The sequence below is a fragment of the Pan paniscus genome, chromosome 13, assembly GCF_029289425.2.
Source record: "Pan paniscus chromosome 13, NHGRI_mPanPan1-v2.0_pri, whole genome shotgun sequence".
Lineage (NCBI taxonomy): Eukaryota > Metazoa > Chordata > Mammalia > Primates > Hominidae > Pan > Pan paniscus.
In genome coordinates this window covers 117987145-118011880 of record NC_073262.2, presented here as the reverse complement: position 1 = coordinate 118011880, position 24736 = coordinate 117987145, and the positions used below count along the sequence as shown (strand labels likewise).

At 39.4% G+C, this 24736-nt stretch overlaps 2 protein-coding genes across 26 annotated transcripts in view; one reads left to right on the top strand and one right to left on the bottom strand.

Annotated features, from left to right (window-relative positions):
* Nucleotides 1-21282, top strand: part of FN1 (fibronectin 1) — a 75428-nt gene extending 54146 nt beyond the window's left edge. For 2 of the 24 annotated variants that reach the window (XM_008966311.5, XM_008966263.6), the window contains 15 exons: nucleotides 1081-1350; nucleotides 2835-3022; nucleotides 3890-3977; nucleotides 5457-5633; nucleotides 6414-6503; nucleotides 6739-6918; nucleotides 8722-8811; nucleotides 9758-10024; nucleotides 10118-10224; nucleotides 11684-11822; nucleotides 14106-14270; nucleotides 16504-16629; nucleotides 17150-17256; nucleotides 20068-20178; nucleotides 20521-21282. In XM_008966311.5, the coding sequence (XP_008964559.2) occupies nucleotides 1081-1350; nucleotides 2835-3022; nucleotides 3890-3977; nucleotides 5457-5633; nucleotides 6414-6503; nucleotides 6739-6918; nucleotides 8722-8811; nucleotides 9758-10024; nucleotides 10118-10224; nucleotides 11684-11822; nucleotides 14106-14270; nucleotides 16504-16629; nucleotides 17150-17256; nucleotides 20068-20178; nucleotides 20521-20592 (2177 nt within the window). In that variant the 3' untranslated portion in view covers nucleotides 20593-21282. Of the gene's footprint in view, nucleotides 1-1080; nucleotides 1351-2834; nucleotides 3023-3889; nucleotides 3978-5456; nucleotides 5634-6413; nucleotides 6504-6738; nucleotides 6919-8721; nucleotides 8812-9757; nucleotides 10225-11683; nucleotides 11823-14105; nucleotides 14271-16503; nucleotides 16630-17149; nucleotides 17257-20067 lie in introns of all 24 variants that reach the window. The other 22 variants (XM_008966322.6, XM_008966274.5, XM_008966347.5 and 19 more) reach the window with 11 other exon arrangements.
* The window catches only part of ATIC (5-aminoimidazole-4-carboxamide ribonucleotide formyltransferase/IMP cyclohydrolase), a 60423-nt gene continuing 46345 nt past the window's right edge, over nucleotides 10659-24736 (bottom strand). The window contains exons 16-19 of one of the 2 annotated variants that reach the window (XR_008624577.2): nucleotides 22944-23075; nucleotides 22678-22857; nucleotides 19211-19499; nucleotides 10659-17280 (exon numbers count right to left, since the gene is read on the bottom strand). The gene's annotated coding sequence lies outside the window, so the exon portion shown is untranslated. The remainder of the gene's footprint in view (nucleotides 17281-19210; nucleotides 19500-22677; nucleotides 22858-22943; nucleotides 23076-24736) is intronic. The other variant, XR_008624576.2, reaches the window with a different exon arrangement.

Genomic DNA, 24736 nt, shown 5'->3' with positions numbered 1-24736 from the left:
TGTCTGAATGCCCACCACATGTCTTTTGCAATTACACATAGGGAAAGTGAACTTGTTGGTTAGTTTATGTCTTGAGCTGAGCCCTTTACGAACATCTTTTCTCCTTCTCAGTGTCAAGCAAGGAATTTACAGAGAAAGAAGTTGTGAAACCACCATAGTTAGTTGCTGTGCTTTGAATTTCTTTTGCTCAAATGGCCTCAGCGAAATCTTATTTGCCTATAGCAAATCTACAAAAAATTTTCCTAGACCGTCTTTTCTACAACTGGATGGTAAAGTTGATTGAAGTGTGCCTCATGTAGCTTTATGTTTGGGGCATTTGAAGGGCTATGGCTGGACCAGAGTGTAATATAAATGCTTAATAGAGAGGGGAAAAGAAGAATGTAAGAACCATTATAGGGCTGGGCTCACGCCTGTAATCCCAGCATTTTGGGAGGCTGAGGCAGGCGGATCACGAGGTCAGGAGTTCGAGACCAGCCTGACCAACATGGTGAAACCCCATCTCTACTAAAAATACAAAAATTAGCCAGTCGCGGTGGCACGTGCCTGTAATCCCAGCTACTCAGGAGGCTGAGGCAGAAGAATCACTTGGACCCAGGAGGCAGAAGTTGCAGTGAGCCAAGATCATGCCTCTGCACCCCAGCCTAGGTGATAGAGTGAGACTCCATCTCAAAAAAAAAACAAAACAAAACAATTATAACAGTTTGAATCTGACATTGCAAATCAGCTTTACCACTTCCAAGGTATAGAAAATCCAGGTCTATGAGACTAACATCACATTGTAAAAATCAAATCGTGGTAGAATATCTTTAAATTAATATAAATACATCCCCATTGTGGGGACATTTTGCAGGGTATCTGCTTATCTCACATACACCTATGTTTTAATAAGTGATGCAACATTGCATATTTTCTAAACCAAGAAAAATTAAGCAAGTGTTTAAGTGATTTTTCCTTTTGATAGTGGGTTAATTGGACTTCATCAAAGAAAATGGTATCTGCAAAACTGCTTTGCATGTTATAAAAATGCTTATTTCACAACTTGCTTTTCACATAACCTCTTACCATTAATTTGCCTAACAGACATTGATCGCCCTAAAGGACTGGCATTCACTGATGTGGATGTCGATTCCATCAAAATTGCTTGGGAAAGCCCACAGGGGCAAGTTTCCAGGTACAGGGTGACCTACTCGAGCCCTGAGGATGGAATCCATGAGCTATTCCCTGCACCTGATGGTGAAGAAGACACTGCAGAGCTGCAAGGCCTCAGACCGGGTTCTGAGTACACAGTCAGTGTGGTTGCCTTGCACGATGATATGGAGAGCCAGCCCCTGATTGGAACCCAGTCCACAGGTATATGGTTAATTGCACCACCAGGTGCCCATGGGAGCAGCGGCTTTATGCCCTACTGAATGAATTATGCTTCATTGGGCTATTGATTCCCGTGTAAGGGTGAAAAAAAATTATTAGGAAAGATCCTCTTTAAAGAGGAATGGTAAGAAACAATAAAACTTAGGTGATATTTAAGGAAACAAGTCTGATAAAAAGAAATTTTGGAGTATCCTGGCTTATACACAAGACCATAAAGCAAGACATTTGAAGAGGATACTAAAGTTGTGGATTATTTCCTAAGCTCTGACTCCCTGTGATTACCCTCACTATGTATAAAGAAAAGAAGTTTGGCATTATAGAGCTTACTTATAAAAAGGAACCCAAACTCGGGCATTTCATAGCAGCATGATTCTGAGCACACGTGGGTAAGACCTTTCTTCTCTGGTTAGATATCATATGCTGGTGTATAATTAGCTTAAATGATTGTGATTTAGACACCTAGGAAATAATCAATAGGGCAGTTGCTTTCCATAATACTTTATCTTCTTGTGCTTTATTTCTGAAGCAGAGTAGAATGCTAAAGATGTATCCTAGTGACAGCATAAACCCTAGAGGTGACAGTCTGTATTATTGCTTTTCGCTTCTCTTTTCTGCTTCTGTTGGGAGCCAGTTTTCTTCTTACGCCGCATTACAGAGAGACCGTCAAATTTAGCAGCCATATCTGCCATAGGGTCCAAATAAAGAGACAATAAAAACATTATTCTCTCTTTTTTGGATGGAATACTGCATGAAATGGTTATCCATACAAAGATACTTTATGTAGAAAAAGGAGGCCGGGTGCAGTGGCTCACACATGTAATCCTAGTGCTTTGGGAGGCCAAGGCGGGAGCAATGATTGAGGCCAGGAGTTCATGATCAGCCTGGGCAATGAAGTGAGACCCCGTCTCTACAAAAAAATATGAAAAAATTAGCGAGGTGTGGTGACACATGCCTGTAGTCCCAGCTACTCAAGAGGCTGAGGTAGAGGATCACTTGAGCCTACGAGTTCAAGGCTGCAGTGAGCTATGATAACTCCACTGCACTGCCGCCTGGATGACACAGAGAGACCGTTTCTAAATTAATTAATTAAAAATTTTAAGAAAGAGAAAGGGCCATTGCTTATTTTTCCATACAAAAGTAAAATAAATCATAATGGCCACTAAGCCAATATAACTTTTTTTTTTAAGGGAAAGCAAAACTTGTAAAACCTAAAATCTCTTAGAGTTTTGGCATTTACCCAAATGTTTTCAGTGATTCTGAGAACTGGTGGATATAAAACACATTTCTCAGCAAACACTTTCTTCATTTTGCATCCCTTATTGTACTTTCTTGTACTGAATCTTTGCTTGACCAGGGAACCCACCTAACCCAACAAGAACAATCCATTCTACTTCTTGGAACTCACTTTATTTTCCTTTTCCCCCATTTCCTATAAGATAACCTCTAACCAATGACAATCTCGACAGCTATTCCTGCACCAACTGACCTGAAGTTCACTCAGGTCACACCCACAAGCCTGAGCGCCCAGTGGACACCACCCAATGTTCAGCTCACTGGATATCGAGTGCGGGTGACCCCCAAGGAGAAGACCGGACCAATGAAAGAAATCAACCTTGCTCCTGACAGCTCATCCGTGGTTGTATCAGGACTTATGGTAAGACATGACCGTTGTTCGTTGGAATAAAGATGGAGATCATCTCTAACATAGTTTCTAAGGTGGTGAAAATATAATATCATAATAAATCTAACTGTTCTTTTCCTCTGCATCAAATAATCTTATTGTAATTTTATATCAACGGAATTCCTTTATGTTGACCTAAGTTTTCCAGATGACTCTTGGGACAGAATTTTATAAATAGCTTTGGATTTTGTGCAGCTCTTTTAGATGTATTGTGCTTATTTTAAAAGGTTGTGGGGGGCAATTTACATATCCATTGGTTGAATGCATAAATCGACTTAGTTATGCATTTTCTGAGCTCTGTTACCTTGATAAAGAATATTTTACAGTTTGTACCAGTCTACCTTGAGCCTACCCTCATTAAAACATGTTAAAATCCTTCCAGACATACATGCAGAAAACTTCTAGGAACCTAGGGGACTGATGTACCTCTTAACATAAGGCCAATTTCAGGGGAAACTACAGAAAGAGGGTTCAGAGACAAAATGGAACATTCTCTTTGCCTCTCTATGATAAGGAAAAAATTATGATTTACACCTGTCAGATCATAAAAAAGAAAAATACGCTAATACCCACTTTTCTCATTTTTTTTACCAGCTTAGTTTAAGTATATAATCTATGGCTTACTTAAGCTTAACCGCTAAGAGCATTTTAAAATTGATAAATACATTTATCACCTGCACTGTAGGAATGAAATTAATCTAGGAATTTTCAAGGTTGTGGGTTTTGCTGGTTTGTTTATTTTTTATTTTCTAACCATTGCATTTACCTAATGCTGTAGTGAAACTCCTTGGGTTTCAGTTGAGGACATTGCTAAAGCTCACCATGCCCTTATTTCTCTAGGTGGCCACCAAATATGAAGTGAGTGTCTATGCTCTTAAGGACACTTTGACAAGCAGACCAGCTCAGGGAGTTGTCACCACTCTGGAGAGTAAGTAACAAAATGTCTTCATATGGACAAACCTTCTGTATAGACAAAAATTAAAGAATGGTAAATCAGTGGGGTTCAGTGGCTCATGTCTAAAATCCAAGCACTTTGGGAAGCTGAGGCGGGAGCGTCACTTGAGGCCAGGAGTTTGAGACCTACCCGGGCAAATAGCAAGGCCCTGTCTCTTAAAATAAATAAAATAAATAATTTTTTAGATTTATATGTTAACAGTGGAATGAGTCCTAATTTGAAAATCAATTTGATTGCCTTTTTGACGCATGACTGTCATCTTTTATACTCCTTCAGAAAGGGGTCTACTGACCCATAAAATGGAATCACTTCATAAGCTTATAATGTTGATATTATGGACTATGACTGACATCTAGTTTATGCTCTACTTGTTAGAATTTGTTTTCATAGAGCTAAGCTTGGGGAGACCCCACTGGCTTCTGCTATATCTTAACAATGCATATTAGGCCATTCTTGCATTACTATAAAGAAATACCGGAGACTGGGTAATTTCTAAAGAAAAGAGGCTTAATTGGCCCACAGGCCAGCAGGCTTTACAGGAAGCATGGTGCTGGTATCTTCTTGGCTTCTAGGGAGGCCTTGGGAAGCTTACTCATGGTGGAAGGCCAAGGGGGAGCAGGCACATCACATGGCTGTGGCAAAAGCAAGACCGAGAGAGAGAGAGAGTTGGGGGGGAGGACCTTATACATTTAAATGACCCAGTGTCTTGAGAACTCACTGTCATAAAGAGGGCACCAAGCCACAAGGGATCTGCCCCCATGATCCAAACACCTCTCACCAGGCCCCACCTCCAGCATTGGAGATTACAACTCAACAGAGATTTGGACAGGGACAAATATCCAAATTATATCACAGCACAGTAACCATTGGACCAAATCAGGCTTAGATTCTAGTCTTCTGTTATATCAATACCTTGATGTATGCCTTTTCAAAAGTCAGGTAAAGTGTCAAAGTTTTATCATTTATAAAAGAGGGATGGCATTGTACCTGTTGAGAGAAAATACAAAATACTTGCCGTAATATTAGACACACACACACACTCTCTCACACACACATACACACATACACACACACACACACACACACAAAATTGTTAGCTGGCCATGTTATTATAACTCCTACCACACATATTTTTACATTATAATACATTAATAATTTTAATATTTATTGAAGTATTTGTAGATACTATAAAGCCAGCCCTGGGAACCACTGGTAGTATCTATAAAGCTTTTCAGCTCTTCAAAATAAAATGTCTGAGAGGTAGATATTTTCCTATTTTCTAATTACAGTTGACCTTTCTCTCTGAATGCCAAAGGAGATAATCTACACATTACTAGTTATATATTTCTTGAAATGGATGAATTTGATATATACCAAGGAAACGTTTTAAAATACCAAAACTTACATGGATGAGCCAAGCAGGCACTAATCTCTAGCTATGCTCCTGTGCAGATGTCAGCCCACCAAGAAGGGCTCGTGTGACAGATGCTACTGAGACCACCATCACCATTAGCTGGAGAACCAAGACTGAGACGATCACTGGCTTCCAAGTTGATGCCGTTCCAGCCAATGGCCAGACTCCAATCCAGAGAACCATCAAGCCAGATGTCAGAAGCTACACCATCACAGGTCAGGGAACTCATTGCACTAACCACATTTGTTAACAAATACCCACAATGTAAACGGGCTTATTAATTGTTCTACGACTGACACTGATAAAATTTATTTTCAGTGTTATCATCATAACCCAGTTTTAGAACGTTATTTTCATGCTATGATCAGAAATAGTTTTGTCCTTTGAATGCCTGATTTTGTGTAATATTTGTCATGGAAATTGCATAAGTGTCAATCAACAAGTTTGATCTTCTATCATTGTGCCCTTTCTTATTTAAAAAATTGTAACATAAGGTTTAAAACTAAAAGAAATAAAAAATAGTGATGTATAGATCTTAGCATTAAAAAGCATAGTTAATATAAAAGTAAACAATACCACTTAATAAAGGCCAAAATTGTAACCAAAGAATATTCAATATCTGAGGTCTTTTTTAGCTTTTTAAAATTGTGATTCCAAGGCTCAACTATTGACCATCTGATTACGGTAAAGAGAAAACCTCAATAAGTGGCTGACCCCCATTCTGCAAGAGGGCCTCTTCCAACATAGCATTTTTGCATTCCAGAATTTACTTTAGCCAGTGTCCTTGTCTGCATCAGTGATTCACTTTCGAGATATGTTTCTTGTTAACAGTTAACATCCATAGCATGCTGTACTTTACTGTTCAAATGTGGACCACTTTGGTAGTCTATATAAATATGGGATGATAGAAGAACCCAGAAAAATTGCAGGCTAGCTTGAGAATTCTCCTAGTAAAAAGCAAGAACTGTTAAAAATCATCTCTTCTCAAATCCCAGGTTTACAACCAGGCACTGACTACAAGATCTACCTGTACACCTTGAACGACAATGCTCGGAGCTCCCCTGTGGTCATCGACGCCTCCACTGGTAACTATACCTTCTACTGAGGAAATGCCATTGACTTGTATGCAATCAGTCTCAGGAACTCAAAAAACAAATGTGAGGCGGATATTTTTGTATTATAGATTCCAGAGAATCTTGTTTCCGGTTTACAGTATTCTCAGATTCTTTTAAGTGTGTTTAGAACGGCTCGGGAGAAAAGTGTGGGAGTAATTTTCTTGGTTATTTGCCTTCTTAGAGACTTAATTTTGTTTTCTTTCAGCCATTGATGCACCATCCAACCTGCGTTTCCTGGCCACCACACCCAATTCCTTGCTGGTATCATGGCAGCCGCCACGTGCCAGGATTACCGGCTACATCATCAAGTATGAGAAGCCTCGGTCTCCTCCCAGAGAAGTGGTCCCTCGGCCCCGCCCTGGTGTCACAGAGGCTACTATTACTGGTATTGCTGCTTCCATGCTGTCATTTTCCTTCTTACTACCTAGGACACAAGAAGTCCTTAGCAAACTCCCACAGCGTCTTTGATACTGTGTCATGAGAATGCGAAACTCTGTTCCTGATAACCTCAAAAAGCATTCTCTGTGTAGGAGTGGTAGAGCCTAATACATCCCAAAAGGCATGAGTGAAGGAAAATGCAATTTCAAGACTGTAATAATGGCATGACTAGACTCATGTTTTCCTTTCGCTGCAAGTTTGACAGATACCTGTCAATTCAGTCCTGGAAAAAGATATTTTTCAAAGCATACTAGCTGATTGTGATTCTGTCATTACACTCAGCTCTCTATAGGTATGGCAATCTTGCAGGACTTGCCAGTGCACCACCTGCCATTGACCTTGTTGACCACTATCACAGGACAGCTCTTGAGGCAGAGCAGTCCCAACCACCCACATTGGAAGAATGCCTGGAATGGGGAATAAGAGTTGTCTACCTTGGTGGGAAAGACTATAAGCCTCTAGTATTATTTTTGCCCAAGAGATGAAATATTTAAACTATCTGTATTAGTCTGTTTTCATACTGCTATAAAGAGGTTTAATTGACTCACAGTTCCGCATGGCTGGGGAGGCCTCAGAAAATGTACAATCATGGTGGAAGGGAAAGCAGGCATGTCTTACATGGCAGCAGGAGAGAGAAGCACAAAGGAGGAACTTCCAGATACTTACAAAACTATCAGATCTTGTGAGAACTCACTATCATGAGAACAGCCTGGGGGAACCACCCCATGATCTAATCACCTCCTCTCCTCAATACATGGGGATTACAATTCCAGATGAGATTTGGATGCAGACACAGAGCCAAACCATATCAGTCTGTATAGAGTATCACCTGGACTTTAAAATTCCCACAGAACATACAGACATTAGAAGGAGACACTGGCTTTTTAGAATTGGGGGGAACAGGAAAATAGAAGCAGACATGAAAGGAATTGAACTAGACACTTCCCACAGAGGCTGCACAAACACTGGCCAATCTCTCCTACCCTTCACTTGCCTTTAGTTTCACTTTTCATTGATCTGCCACTGAGGACTGCTTGGTTATTAGGCCTAAGTAGATTTATGTATATAATCTGCAGGACTCTCTTTCAAATTTATATTCCAGTGGTGGTATATGATGCTGATAGATTTTCTTAAATTCAAAAAGGCAAATAAGACCACGTTAAAAGAATACCCTGGAAAGGCCAGGCGCGGTGGCTCACGCCTGTAATCCCAGCACTTTGGGAGACCGAGGCAGGCAGATCACAAGGTCAGGAGATCGAGACCATCCTGGCTAACATGGTGAAACCCCATCTCTACTAAAAATACAAAAACAAAATTAGCCAGGCGTGGTGATGGGTGCCTGTAGTCCCAGCTACTCGGGTGGCTGAGGCAGGAGAATGGCTGAACCTGGGAAGCGGAGCTTGCAGTGAGCCGAGATAGCACCACTGCACTCCAGCCTGGGTGACAGAGCCAGACTCCATCTCAAAAAAAAAAAAAAAAAAAAAAAAAAAGAATACCCTGGAAAAGTTAGCCAAAAAATGTCTATTCAGGCGTCAGATATGACAGTAAGATAATTAATTTGCGATGTGGACTTTATATGCAGGATATTTGGGTGTTTATGGAGGAAAAGTGAAGTCGATTTTACCTTCAAGAGGCCAACAGCCAGCTGGAGAGGAAGTGCCTGCTCCCAGTAGCATCTGCTGGTGAGACCGACTTCCACTTGACTAGCTGAGCCCATTGACATAATGTGATGGTTCTATTCTCCCTTCAGGCCTGGAACCGGGAACCGAATATACAATTTATGTCATTGCCCTGAAGAATAATCAGAAGAGTGAGCCCCTGATTGGAAGGAAAAAGACAGGTAAGAGTATCTTGCAGGTAACAAGGAGAAAGTTAGGACAAAACTAATAACAAATGAGCAATCTTGCAATATGAAAAGGTTCTCCATGTTTTGATGCATTTCTTGTGATTTTTTTTATCTAACAGCATAGTGTATATATTGTATTCTTTAATAGAAGAAATAATTTAACATGCACTGCAGAGTTTGGTTTTATTTTTTTTCTTTACTACAGCCACTCAATATAAAGCCTTGTTATTCACCTTTTAAAAATTCAAACAAGATGTTAAAATGTAAAAGAAGTGCTATCATTGCTCTTCTTTTATACCTTCTGTTGAATTTTAAAATGTTTCCTTTTTTAAAGGAAGGAGAGAAACCTCTCACATTTATCTTTATTTGGTTTCTACAACTTAGAGCTAAATAATATCTTACTTTTGCATCCAGTTTCAGTTAATTTCAAGAAAATGTGTATTCCTGATATAGGAAAATTTCAAAAATGAACATGTGTGTTTTATCTATTTTTACCATTTCAAACCATGAAAAACTGTTGAGCCAAACCTCTGTAATTCTCATACTTATGACACTGATATGATTAGTCTGGATTCTACTTCCTACAACTTGCTTCTCAAATTTAAAAAAGAAAGAGAGAAAGAGAAAGACTGCACATTTCAGTTCCATTAGGTTTAATTTGAGCAGAGGCAGCTTCTACGGGGCTCAGCAGTTTAAAGCTGTGTGTATGATAAATTCATACTAACACTTTTTTCTTTCTAAACTATAAAGAAACCTTTGAGAAAAATCCTAAAGATTTCTTTCTGGAAAAAGTGTTTTGTGATCTCAGAACTGCTCATTTTCTGGTGGCTTTTATCAAATTGATGAACAGTCATTGTTGCCTGAATCGATTATCATCATTGCTGCTACTTCCTGGAGCTTAATGCGCTTTGCTTTTTTGGCTCTAACCTCTCTCGGCTAGACGAGCTTCCCCAACTGGTAACCCTTCCACACCCCAATCTTCATGGACCAGAGATCTTGGATGTTCCTTCCACAGTTCAAAAGACCCCTTTCGTCACCCACCCTGGGTATGACACTGGAAATGGTATTCAGCTTCCTGGCACTTCTGGTCAGCAACCCAGTGTTGGGCAACAAATGATCTTTGAGGAACATGGTTTTAGGCGGACCACACCGCCCACAACGGCCACCCCCATAAGGCATAGGCCAAGACCATACCCGCCGAATGTAGGTGAGGAAATCCAAATTGGTCACATCCCCAGGGAAGATGTAGACTATCACCTGTACCCACACGGTCCGGGACTCAATCCAAATGCCTCTACAGGACAAGAAGCTCTCTCTCAGACAACCATCTCATGGGCCCCATTCCAGGACACTTCTGAGTACATCATTTCATGTCATCCTGTTGGCACTGATGAAGAACCCTTACAGGTAATTAATTGTTCTCTTCACTTCTCATGGGGCAGCACAGAAAGGAATAAGTTAGGTAACTGAAGTGACCAGCCCTCGAATAAAAAGTGGCTTCATGGCCGGGTGTGATGGCTCACGCCTGTAATCCCAGCACTTTGGGAGGCCGAGGCAGGTGGATCATTTGAGGTTAGGAGTTCAAGACCAGCCTGGCCAACATGGTGAAACCTCGTCTCTTGAAAAAAAAAAAAAAAAAAAGTGGCTCCACTTCTAGAACCTCTTAGAAGATGGCACATTTAAGCCCTGCTTTTTTTTTTTTAAATCCCAATATGGCTCTACTTTGGAGGACATACCAGAGAGTCACTAGCTTTTATTTCATAGAGAAAATGAAACTATTTCTATTATTCTCACACATTTGAGGTTCCTTTTTGAGTAAGATAGTGATTCTAGAAAAGAAAAATATTCTACCTGAATTTCCATTTGTGTGCAGAAGTCTAAAACACTACCTTTATGATTTGTCCTTGAAGAACCCCACTATCTACAGCATATCTAAAGAAAAAAAAAAAAACAGGCGAAGCTGTGCATAGCAGCTGATAAGTGATTGATTCTCCAAAACATATATTATTTAATTTGTGTTGACAGTATCCTTTTTTTTTTCCCCCCGAGATGGAGTCTTGCTCTATCGCCCTGGCTGGAGTGCAGTGGCGTGATCTCGGCTCACTGCAACCTCTGCCTCCCAGGTTCAAGCAATTCTCCTGCCTCAGCCTCCCAAATAGCTGGGATTACAGGCATGTGCCACCACACCCAGCTAATTTTTGTATTTTTAGTAGAGACGGGGTTTCACGATGTTGGCCAGGATGGTCTCGATCTCCTGACCTTGTGATCCACCCGCCTTGGCCTCCCAAAGTGCTGGGACTACAAGCATGAGCCACCCACTACACCCGGCCCACTGACAGTATCAATTTTTATTGTGTTGTTACTTTTAGAAAGTGGCAGAATTTAAAAACTGACAACACTGTAGGAAATTTATGAGCTTAGAAACATGAGTTTGAGGATTTGCCCAACTGTTTTAAGGACTCCACACTGGGGTCAGATGTCACCTGGAGGAGCATGACCGTGTCTCCCATATAGCGCAGTGTCCAGGTTTTATGTGAAGCAAACATGGCCAGGGCTTCCAGAGGGCTTATGCAGACCTGCGACTGAAGCAAGATCAATGGCAGGCCGTCTCTAGTATTGTCGAGGGCTCCTGTTAACTACGGAGCACGTAGGTAGATTGTTGGCAGGAAAATCTGGCAGGAACGATAGCCCCTATCCTTGTTCCATTTCTCTCCTCAGCTGGTTAGGACCACTATACCCTCCCTCTTTTTTTTTTTTTGTCTTCCTTTGCTTTGTTTAAACAGTGAGGGTTATTGGTAAGAGGAGAGCCCGTGTCATTCCTCACTATAATGCTTTCTCTCTGCTTTGGATGTACCGATAATTGCAGTTCAGGGTTCCTGGAACTTCTACCAGTGCCACTCTGACAGGCCTCACCAGAGGTGCCACCTACAACATCATAGTGGAGGCACTGAAAGACCAGCAGAGGCATAAGGTTCGGGAAGAGGTTGTTACCGTGGGCAACTCTGGTATGTAAACACGTACTATTTAGACACAGGCTCCCCTCTGCTGTACACCAGAGATGGGCTTTTCTGTTGACTGTACCTTTGTTGCCATTGTCTTTTTATCTTTGGGATTTAATGCAACACATCAACATGAAATAAATGAGCAACTTTATATTAAATTAATCTCTCCCCCACCTCCTGCCATATCCTGTTGTCTTCACAAAATGCATACGTAATTGACAGACTCTCAAATGGTGATATGATTATAGATCTGGAAGGGATTTCAAATATTATTTAGTACAACACTCTGAGTCCTTACTTGTGAGTATCTGAGTTGATAGAGGGCACAGGTTTCCTGATGTCTTTTCCCAGACCCTCTCCATCTCACCATGCTGCTGTCCTCTTGAGTGATTAAATACTGAAACGATTACCTATAAAGAAAATACCCCTTCTGCAGACATGGGGACAGTTGGCTTTTGCTCCTGATATAAAATGCTACCAACATTGTGCATTTCTGTCTGCAGAGAATGTTATTCCAATGTTAATCCATTTTTCCAATGTTATTTCCATTTTTTTCCAATGTTATTCCCATTTTTTTTTCTGACTATACAGGTCAAAAGCTTCTATAGAGGTTAAAAGATCATTAACTACTCTTTGTAGCACCTGGGAAATCCTTTTAAATCAACAGCGTGCCACCTGGCTGCTCAATTTGCAGCAGCTGAAAATTCACCAAGGCACATGAGATAGGGGATAATCAAAACCGTGAATCCCAAATCTTCCAACAGGAGAGTTCTCTACTCCACACCAACAGAGAGTGCTAAGTCCTGTCTATGCCAAGTGACAGATTTTATTCCTAAGGCCAGTTGTTTAATTTTAGCCTCTTCCCTCATCTGATAGAAGACTGTGCTACTTTACATGTATAAATTCCTGTGAATTAAGCAGTTGAGCATTTGGCTGGAGAGAGGTTGGGAGGAGATTATTTTGTGTTTGTTGTATTACATATCCACAGTAATGCTTATCTTTGCCTTTTGTGGTTTTACTAGTAGAATGCCACGTGAACAGAATTTTCAAGAGCAAAAAGGTCTTTGTGCTTTTCTAAGTCACTTTTTTTTTTTTTTTAAAGATTCCATCTCTTTAACTTTAGTTAGGATGGAATTTGAACTCCTGGCTCTTTTGAGTATAGAAACCCCTAGTAACAATTTAAGTTCCTTCCATTTTTCTTTTAAACTCCTTATTCCCAGCAGCAGTATTCTACATTCTAACCAGGTTCTCCCAGCTTTGAGATGTCTCAGACTTACCAGTTCTCCAAAACGCTATTTTCTTTAAGGGTGACCCCTTTTAAAAATTAGGCACCTCAAATATCTACTGCTTTTGAGCTTTTGAGTTTTGCACTGTAAAAAGAAAAATACACAGTGGGATTTTAAGTCAAATTAGTTTATTTAATTTTTAGGGAATAATTTGAAGCATGCTTTGTTTGCATAGATTTTTTTAAAATAAGCTTTTCCAAATCATAAATAGATAAGATCTTAGGTAACATGAAGAGACTCCCTTACTTATTCCTAAATCATCTGTATTCCAAGGGCATTTTCTTATTTGGAACAGTTGACCTCACTGATAAAGCTGTCTCACCACTATAATAACAATGTCCAAAATCTAGGCTTTCTGCACTATTATGCAAAAATTACAATAATAAAAGTGAAAATTACATTATAATGGTATATTAAAATGCTAAGACTTTTGCATTATAAGCAAAAGACAGCCTTTAATAATTATTCTTTATTTAGTGAACATTTTCTAAGTCTTGGAAAAGGGTCAATGTTTTGAATTCATGGCCTTATATAATCTTCACAAGATTCCCCAGGAGGTATAGATATTTTTATTATTACGCTAGTATTGCAGATGAGGGAAGCAAGGCAGAGTGGTGTTAAATAGCTGGCCCAAGGTCACTCAGGTACCAATGGAGAGGCATCATTAGTCTTTGCATCCCACTAAAGTTCTCCACTAGCTTAAATTGCTTCAAGATCTGTTCCATGTTCTATGAAGTAGTTTCAACAGAAATGGCAATTATTTTAGAAGCAAGGGAAAAATAAAAGATGGGCTTCCTGTCGGGTGCCTGTGACAGGTGTCACATCTAACCATGGTTTTTTAGAGCAGTTAATGCCTTGATAGAACAGATGAATGCCTCTTAATCCTCCTGGAATTTTTGTTTTAGATTAAGTCATTGTATACAATCATTCGATTTTCTTCTTATGGTCCAAATCGATTAATAAGATGTCTCTTTTTGCTTTTTCTTCCTTTTCTTCATAGTCAACGAAGGCTTGAACCAACCTACGGATGACTCGTGCTTTGACCCCTACACAGTTTCCCATTATGCTGTTGGAGATGAGTGGGAACGAATGTCTGAATCAGGCTTTAAACTGTTGTGCCAGTGCTTAGGCTTTGGAAGTGGTCATTTCAGATGTGATTCATCTAGTGAGTAGTTGCTTTGTCCATCCACTTCTGTGTTCATCTCCTCAAGTTCCATGCATGCACTCATGTGCCAAGGAAGCATGTTTGGAAGACACAGGTTCTTCCAAACATGAAGCAAACAAGAGAATACTGTTTGACTCAAAGTAATATTTTGCATCATAGAAAAATGATGGGAAATTTTACTTGTTGGACATTGCTTCATTTCAAGGGTTATATGCCAATACAACTATTAATTAAACATAAGATTATGGTGCTAATTTGATTTTTGAAATTTTCTGTGAAAACAAATTGATAAAGACTTTTGGAACCAGGTCTATTTAAGAGTATTAGAGACACAGAAAAACCTCAAATCTCTTTTAATCTTCAGTGTTGAATGAGATCAGAGGTGAACATTTAGACTCAAAAACAGTCTCCTTCAACATAAACCAAACATGCACATATCATAGTACCCATGCACACACTTTTGCATCACACACATAGCCCAGGTAGCTTGAATGTTGCTAGAAATATAAAAGAAAAAACAGATAATCTGCTTTTAGATCATTAAAAATCAACCTGAATTGATAAATGTTTGATTTTCAAATTCTAATACGTTTTAATTTTCAAAGTTTTTAAGTTAAAATGTGCCTAGGAAATATCTATTATGCTTTGAGATTAGGATTAGAATTTATAAACCTTTCATTTATTCTTTGTGTTTAGGAGATGTGATGATTATTGACAATTGGTTCATTTTTATAGGTGTTGACCGTTATGCCTATAAATAAGCCTCCTATAGACATACAGAAATCATATCCTGTGGAATTAGAATATAAGACTTGGTAAAAGAGATTTTCAAAGTATTTTACTTAACTTGTATACTTGAAATCATTTAATCCAGACTGAAGTTGTAAAAGCCAGCCAATGTTTTCAATATAGACTTCCATGTTTGACCATCTGAAAATGAAAAACACTAAAAACATCACATGCTGTTTAGGAGCTGGAAATTTTAATATTTGACTTCAAGTAGATGGTTTTTAACTCCTGAAATCGAACTACGTTTAAGTTTGTATGTTTATTACCTGTTTGAGCACTTAGGTGCAATTGTGGGAGCGGGGATGTCGAGTTCATTTATGTGACTCTTTGGCTCAACTTACATAATCTTTGTTTTGATGTCACAGTTGTCTAATTATTTTACTTTGTAGCTTAAGGCAGGCTGAACTGTTCATAAAATGGAAAAAGTAGTATATTGTTATATAAGCTTCTGAGGTGTGTTTTGTTGTATAAGCCCTGGAGGTTAAAAAGTCATCCCTTATGTATAGTAGTTAAAGGCATAAAACTGTGACTTAGATATTCCACAGAACCAGACTTATTTGATGTGGATAATAACCAATGATTTAGCATTTTGTTTGCTTTTGTTTTATTTTATCCGGGTTCATTTTTTAATCTTCCCATGTACATGAAACAGGTGGTGGCGTGTAGAGATCAGCTGATCCTTGTTTTATGGTTAATTGAACTACTTTGTATCCAGGGTTTCTGCAAATCCAAAAGTGATTTTTCATCTAGGATCTATTCCTAACAGTCTACTCCAATCCCACTTTAGTTTTCCACAATTTAAAATCTTAATAGTGAGAATTCAAATGAAAGTCATTTCATTTGACTATTCTGATGACATGATTGTGGCAGAATAAATTGGGTCTTAAAATGCCCTAGAAAATGGTAAATGATAAAAAATATTTTAAAATTCAACCAAAGAAATGGCCCATTGGCCAGGCGTGGTGGCTCACACCTGTAATCCCAGCACTTTGGGAAGCTGAGGCGGGTGGATCACCTGAGCTCACGAGTTTGAGACCAGCCTACCCAATATGGTAAAACTCCATCTCTACAAAAAATACAAAAAAAAAAAAAAAAAAAAAAAAAAAATAGCACTGTGGGGAGTGCCTGTAATCCCAGCTACCCAGGAGGCTGAGGCAGGATAACTGCATGAACCCAGGAGATGGAGGTCACAGTGAGCCGAGATTGCACCACTTCACTCCAGCCTGGGTGACAGAGCAAGACTTTGTCTCAAAAAAAAAATAAATAAATAAAAAGTAAATAAATAAATAAAATAAATGGCCCATTATAGGGGTTTTTATCTTTAACTTGCTATTTTTCCAGATCATGGTTCTGAAGACCCTGTGACACGTCCCAGTTCACCTACTGTCTTGTGAGTCAGAATATACAAATAACTTTTTGGTCCTGACTTTCCCCACCCCTACAGGATGGTGCCATGACAATGGTGTGAACTACAAGATTGGAGAGAAGTGGGACCGTCAGGGAGAAAATGGCCAGATGATGAGCTGCACGTGTCTTGGGAACGGAAAAGGAGAATTCAAGTGTGACCCTCGTACGTCATCACAGATCATTTTTAGTGCCTTATTAAGCATTCTCACTTTCATTATCAGGCTGTAACTCTCATTCACAGAAATGATTGGAGACTTTAGGTCTCCTTGAGGAGTGAACAGTGGGTTTCTTAATCTTTTGATTTGGGAAAGTGGAGACAAGCTTCAAAAATGAGTCATGATTTAATGTTATTACAGGACACTTTAGCACTTGTCCAACCTGAGTATTTTGACCATTATCTGCAGTAAAATGCTACAAAGAAGCTTTATTGGTCTGTAGATTCAACTTTTAAAATAATGATTTCCATCTTCCCGTTGGACCCTTTCCAGTGTATTAGGTCTAATTTTTGGAAATGCCACCCTAAGATCTGTATAGCAGTACTGCTCTTATGGATGATTCACATCAATATGTGGTATTTGCGCTGTGATGATACAAATTTAGGACAGAAATAGAACCCACCCCTAGATCAAGTCTGCAGTATTGTTCTCAGCTTATGCGTGCATCTGTCTTGTGTCTATATGCAGATGAGGCAACGTGTTATGATGATGGGAAGACGTACCACGTAGGAGAACAGTGGCAGAAGGAATATCTCGGTGCCATTTGCTCCTGCACATGCTTTGGAGGCCAGCGGGTAAGACCGGATGTGCCAGGCTCCCTACAAGTTAGATAAGATAAAGGGTGGGCTCCTGCAAGGATGTGTCGTACACACAGGAGGGGCAGAGACCCTTCGGAAGTATTAAAATACCACATTTCCTGTTGGCATACAACTGCTGACATAGAGCTCTAGAGCAGCTCTATGTCTACCTTACATGCCATTCATTCTTTCTATTACTCTTAGTAGAAAGAATGAATGGCATGTAGAGTACCAAAAACACAAGTCTTGAGTCATTCTTAATAGCAACACCTGTCATTTATATGATGTTAGAATCATTTTCCTAAGCTCCCTAGCATGTCAGAGATACTATTTACACTGAAAAAAAGTGAAGCAGAGATACTATTCAAATTAATTAGTGGTAAATAGAATGTGTTTCATTTCAGCCGGTTCTCCCCATCCTGGGCAGCCTGAGACCCTCCCCTCCCCTACTATTCTCAGGCTGCTTCTATTTTTCAGCAAAGTGTTAAGTGCAGTGTAGCTCTAGGCCTCCAACTCCATTCTGATGGACAGGTGTCCCCATGGCAACGTTGTTAAATATTTTGAATAATATCTCAGATGTAAGAAAATGCCACTTCTTTTAACCTCTCTCTTGATTCAGAACAGATGCTTGTTATAGGTCTAGCACTGTGCTAAGTAGTATAGGAAAAACAGAGGAAATGAGAAATGGCTTGGCTCTTAATGATATAGTTGAAGATGTTAAATTAGCATACATTTCAAAGTCAAGCTAATTAAGTTCTAAGTGGGTCTGACAAATATAGTTCTGGGTAGGCTGGAATTAGCAAGAAGGAGAAGCATGAACTGGCTGAGGTTTACGATGACTAAGGTTTAGTTGGGAGGGGAGAAAGCAGAGAGACACGCCCCCTGGGATAGAAAGGAGCTGGCCCAGGTGGGCTTTGGTGAGCCAACCCTCTGCCTGCTGTCTTCTGGTAAGAAATTAGATGGGAAGAAGTGGCTTATGGAGGGCCTTGGCAACCCATTATTTAAGCCAGTACTTCTCAACCATTTCTAAAATATGCCCAGTATAACAAAAAATAATAAGCCTTTCTCTAATATGATTTCAAATTTCAAAATGAAATTATGTGTAACTCAAATAAAAGCAATGGAATGTGACAGCGCTTTGTTTTCAACGAAGACATGCCCTCTCAGCAACTCCCCAAATCCTGGTGGGTGAGGGGCATGCTTCATCAAGGGTGAGACTCATTGGTTAATGCCAAATGCATTAACCAATTACAGGTATCCAAGATGCAAAGAAACATGATGGAAAATAGTCTTTGGGAAAATTAATCTTTAGGAAAATTAATCTGGCAGCAGGGGTGTTCAGGGGCCTGTCTTGGCCCCACCAGGGGCAGCCCATGGAAACTACTATGATCTTGTTTCACCCCCAGTGATTACATGGGGAGGGAGGTGCTCCCAATTCTGATGGAGGAGAATTGGAGATTGGAATTTAGATTGAATTCAGTATCTCTCTCTCTCTGTCTCTCTCTCTCTCTCTCCCATTAACACTTACAACGACTGTGATTGTATGACCTTAGAACTCAGTCATTCTGGTATGAAACTGTGTGGTGGAGAATGAATTTGCTGGGAAGTTGATTTTGGTCTCACTTCAGCATCTTCTCATTTATGCACATGAAACCTTTCATGTGTGACACTTATTCTATTCTCAAGTGCTAAATGAAACATTTAAGACAGGAGTGGAAACTGTTCACTTTCTCATATGAAAGCAAGATTCAATGATTCTGTAAGGAGGTAGTCAGTGGTATCGTGTTAGGTATTAAGGGGCATATGTGCTTAAACAGAGAAATATGTCTAAAATATTTAAATTCTAATATAAAAAAAGTGACTGTATTATTTAGGGCTGCATTTTAGTTGTAAGAAAAAAGTCCAACTCAAGCAAAAACGGCCCACACAATGGAACAGTCCCAGGACCCACCGGCTTCAGGGGCTGCTCCAGCAATGGCGCCCGGACTCCCTCTTGCTCCGCGTGCCTTCCCATGCACTGGCTTCGTGCTTCAGCGGGGTCTCTGCTGATGGTGCCATTGATGACTGACCTCCATGAGCTTGCTTTACCCCCTGCCAGCTTAAGAACAGTAGTGAAAGAGAACATGTGTGTCCTCCCATTTCCAGTAAAAACTTCAGGCAGGAGCCTCACTGGCTCAGCTTGGTCCCGTTTCCATCTCCCATGCCATCTCTGGCCAGGTGACAGGCTACCATGTCACTGCCTAGGGAAGTTTAGGAAGAGAGTGGCAAAGTGGTGCATTAGAAAGAACATGGCCAGGTCACCCCACCTCCTGGGCGGCAGGCCCAACTCCACCAGTGGTCCACTGTGTGACTTCCCTGCTCCCTCTAAGCAAGTCACTCCTCTCCTCTGGGTCTCTGTTTCCTTACCTATAAAATGAGAATGTTTCTTCATGTGATCTCAAGTCCCTTTTAAAATCGCTAGGATTCTTTGAAAACGTTTTCTATCATCTAGTGCAGAGAACTTGTTGAGGAAGTTGGGATTGGAATGAGCCTCAGCAGATGGGCAAGGTTTGAATAGGAAGAGAAGAGACATTTCAGGAGAAAGAAACAACATAGAGAGACAGATGTAGGTATAAGACATGGTAATAAGCCAAAATGTATTCTAAGAGTTATAAATGCAAGAAATCATCATCAAAGCTTGCTTAGTGATTAACTGCTTATATTTTGCCAGTGCATATGATGTGACATTTTTCTTTAACTCAAACACTAAATTACGATGTCCTCAGGTTATCATAAACCCCATTTGACTTCATGCCTCTACTCTCTCAGGGCTGGCGCTGTGACAACTGCCGCAGACCTGGGGGTGAACCCAGTCCCGAAGGCACTACTGGCCAGTCCTACAACCAGTATTCTCAGAGATACCATCAGAGAACAAACACTGTAAGTGCATTAGCAGCACAAGTGTGTTCCCTCATACTAGACAGTCTCTTTCTACAGGTATCTTTCTTCAGAATGAACGAAGTGTTTTAATTAATTAAAAAAAAAAAAACTCATAAATGACTTAAGTGAAACACTGTATTCCATAATATAGTTTAAGTTATAATTTATGTAACTCTTGAACATCTCCTATTGCCCAGTATGCTGCTAGGTTCTTGAAACTAGGAAGAAATATTATCCTATCTATAAGCAGCTGTCATGAGTTCCCACCTCCCCGCATTTTTTTTTTCTGTACACTTTACAGTATTTGCCACTAATTTTTTTTTCCTTCTTCCTTTTTAACAGAATGTTAATTGCCCAATTGAGTGCTTCATGCCTTTAGATGTACAGGCTGACAGAGAAGATTCCCGAGAGTAAATCTTTCCAATCCAGAGGAACAAGCATGTCTCTCTGCCAAGATCCATCTAAACTGGAGTGATGTTAGCAGACCCATCTTAGAGTTCTTGTTTCTTTCTTAAGCCCTTTGCTCTGGAGGAAGTTCTCCAGCTTCAGCTCAACTCACAGCTTCTCCAAGCATCACCCTGGGAGTTTCCTGAGAGTTTTCTCATAAATGAGGGCTGCACATTGCCTGTTCTGCTTCAAAGTATTCAATACCGCTCAGTATTTTAAATGAAGTGATTCTAAGATTTGGTTTGGGATCAATAGGAAAGCATATGCAGCCAACCAAGATGCAAATGTTTTGAAATGATATGACCAAAATTTTAAGTAGGAAAGTCACCCAAACACTTCTGCTTTCACTTAAGTGTCTGGCCTGCAATACTGTAGGAATAAGCATGATCTTGTTACTGTGATATTTTAAATATCCACAGTACTCACTTTTTCCAAATGATCCTAGTAATTGCCTAGAAATATCTTTCTCTTACCTGTTATTTATCAATTTTTCCCAGTATTTTTATACAGAAAAAATTGTATTGAAAACACTTAGTATGCAGTTGATAAGAGGAATTTGGTATAATTATGGTGGGTGATTATTTTTTATACTGTATGTGCCAAAGCTTTACTACTGTGGAAAGACAACTGTTTTAATAAAAGATTTACATTCCACAACTTGAAGTTCATCTATTTGATATAAGACACCTTCGGGGGAAATAATTCCTGTGAATGTTCTTTTTCAATTCAGCAAACATTTGAAAATCTATGATGTGCAAGTCTCTCTAATTGTTGATTTCAGTACAAGATTTTCTAAGTCAGTTGCTACAAAAACTGATTGGTTTTTGTCACTTCATCTCTTCACTAATGGAGATAGCTTTACACTTTCTGCTTTAATAGATTTAAGTGGACCCAAATATTTATTAAAATTGCTAGTTTACCCTTCAGAAGTATAATAGAAATAATCTTTAGTTGCTCTTTTCTAACCATTGTAATTCTTCCCTTCCTCCCTCCACCTTTCCTTCCTTTATTGAATAAACCTCTGTTCAAAGAGATTGCCTGCAAGGGAAATAAAAATGACTAAGATATTAAAAGTATTTGAATAGTATAATATGGAGGAGTTTTATCTTAGGGAAACCCCATGGTATGATAACCCCCATCTAACATGTCTTACTTTGGGTCAGCTGACACTTTTGGCATGGCTTGATAAACTCTCAGCTAAACAGTTTGTTTACTCCTGATCTGTAAAGGTCATTTCTTTTTCAATTTAACATTGAGGAAACAAACTTTGGGATTAAATTTGACATTCAGGCCAGGTGCAGTGGCTCACACCTCTAATCCCAGCACTTTGGGAGGCTGAGGCAGATGGATCACCTGAGGTCAGGAGTTTGAGACCAGCCTGGCCAACATGGCGAAACCCTGTCTCTATTAAAAATACAAATGTTACCAGGCATGGCGGTGGGCGCCTTTGGTCCCAGCTACTCAGAAGGCTGAGGTAGGAGAATGGCTTGAACCTAGAAGGCGGAGGTTGCAGTGAGCTGAGATTGTGCCATTGAACTCCAGCATGGGGGACAGAGCAAGACTCCATCTCAAAAACCATAAATAAATAAATAAATGTGACATTCAGAATAGTAAATAGTGGAAATGCAAGTAATTATTAGTAAAAAATTAGTAGTTCATAATAAGACATGCAAAGCACTTTTTAAATATACTATTGTACAATGAAAGAAGGTATTTCAATAAATACCTGGCAAAGAATATTAAAAATAAATACAGAAAGATACTTCCCCATCTTCATTTGAAAAAAAAAATACTCCCATTTGAATTGATTTACAGTGTATAAAATGCTTTGACATTTAGCTATCTCATTTAGGGGAGGTTTTAGAGCTTAATTTTACAGGGCATGAAGCTCAGATGAGGTTTCCTTAGCGAAATACAGACCCAGCCCCTGGACTTCTATTTATTACTGATCTTTAAGCTTTATCAGCCCTGCTGCTAAACAGAGCTGCTCTGTATGTGTTTTAAAAATCACAGAAAGTACAAAATAAAGGTGATATTAAATGACTGTCTCACATATGTCGGTCATCACTGCACCCTGGAGAGAGAACGTCATCTCGATGCCAATCTACACACTGTGGGAAGGGACAACCCCCTGAGACACATGTGCTGCAAAAAGTAAGCTGATGCTTCCATATTCATAGGTGAGCTGGTAAAGCAGGCCCTTCATCTGAATCTTGCTTAAAGCCTTGATATCTAAAAACATAAGGAAAGAGCAGCTTTAGGTTGAGACTGATGATGCTTCAAACCACTTGCCTAACTACAAACCTAAAAATATTTACCCTAAAATGCAGTGTAAGGGCCGGGAAGGGTGGTTCACACCTGTAATCCCAGTACTTTGAGGCGCCGAGGTGGGAGGGTTGCTTGAGCTCGGGAGTTCAAGGCCAGTCTGGGTAACATAGCGAGACCCGTCTCTACAAAAAATAAAACAATTAGCCAGGCATGGTGGCACATGCCTGTGGTCCCCATAACTCAGGAGGCTGAGACAGGAGAATCGTTTGAACCCAGGAGGCGGAGGTTGCAGCGAGTCAAGATTGTGCTATTGCACTCCAGCATGGGCGACAGAGTGAGACTTCGTCTCAAAAATAAAAATTTTAAAAAATGCAGTTTAGGCAAATACAGTTGGACTGTATTAACTAAATGGATAGCAAGCCCCTTTACTTTTATGTTGAAATGTAAAAAACCTCAAGTTCCCCACTTAAGGTCAGGAAAAATGCCACCTTTTCCAACATGTCTGTTGGATTCTCCAAAGTAATACATTAAATTTATGAAGTAAACAAATAGCAAATTAAACACATTTACAAGGCCTTTTCTTTTAGCATCACAATGCAAGAATGATGAAACTTTCTTTTGTACTGACCATTTCTCAGCAAATAGCATAGTATAGAGTTTTGTCTTGGGGAAACCCCATTGTATGATAACCCCAATCTAACACGTCTTACTTTGTGTCAGCTGACACTTTTAGCATGGCTTGATAAGCTCCCAGCTAAACAGTTTGTTTACTCCTGATCTCAAACAGGAGAACCAAATATTTCCAAAGATCTTTTGCCGTTTTTATTGATTCAGGTTATTGCTTCCCCCGAGAATTGTTTTAAGCGGGCAAGATTGAAAAGGCATTATTAAAAGAAAAATCTATAGGCAAGAAATCAACAATGCAAGAAAAATTAGGTAAAACTAGTAAATATTAATCAGACTTTAAAAAGAAATATCATCGTTTTAAAGTTTTACATTGCCTTGCTACACTTGATTTGTAATAAAATGTATTGTTACATTTTATATTGTTTTCAGCTCTAATAATCTAAGTGAATTATGCAAATAAGTCTGTATAATAACATCACTATACACCTGTAGGGCACCCTTTCTCTGGAGGTGAATAAAGAAATGATCAGGGGGAAATTACAAGTACAGGAAAAGACTTTTCTGTTTAATTATATTTCCATTGAAACTTCTATTCCATTTCTAGTGGTATGAAACTCATTAAAGTGATTAAGAAACATCACATCAGCACATTTAAGTGCTCAAATTGCTTCCTATTTAGTAAGTTCCCATTACTGTGATAGGGAATGTGGCAGGTTACAATTAAAAAATCCTATTTTCAAGGGAGACAATTCAACTCTTAAGAAAAAAAAAAAAAAAGACCGCTGTTGGGACTTCCCATGTTTGGAAATATTTAAAGATTACCATTAAGGCTGATAAAGCAGAAGAAACACAAAGATGACCTTGCAGAAACTAAGAAAGTTTTTTCAAAATACCTGAAATGCACGTTGTTTTCATTATCACATCGTCTCACTCCATATCCTCATTAAAATAAAAGATTCAATTTGAATTGCAAACAGAAACCTATATAAATTACAAATGAAGAAAAGATGTAATAAAAGAGCAAGAGAAACAGGGCTTCAGCCGAAAGTCCCAAATGGGAAATTCCTTTTTTAACATTCCTCAGTAGAGTCAGGTATGAGATATTAAAGCATGTTTTACATTTCCTTGAATTCCTTTTTACTTACTCTTTAGAGACATACAGGTTTTGACAATCTCAGGAGCCAAATTTATCTCTAAAATAGCTCGTGTGGAGCCC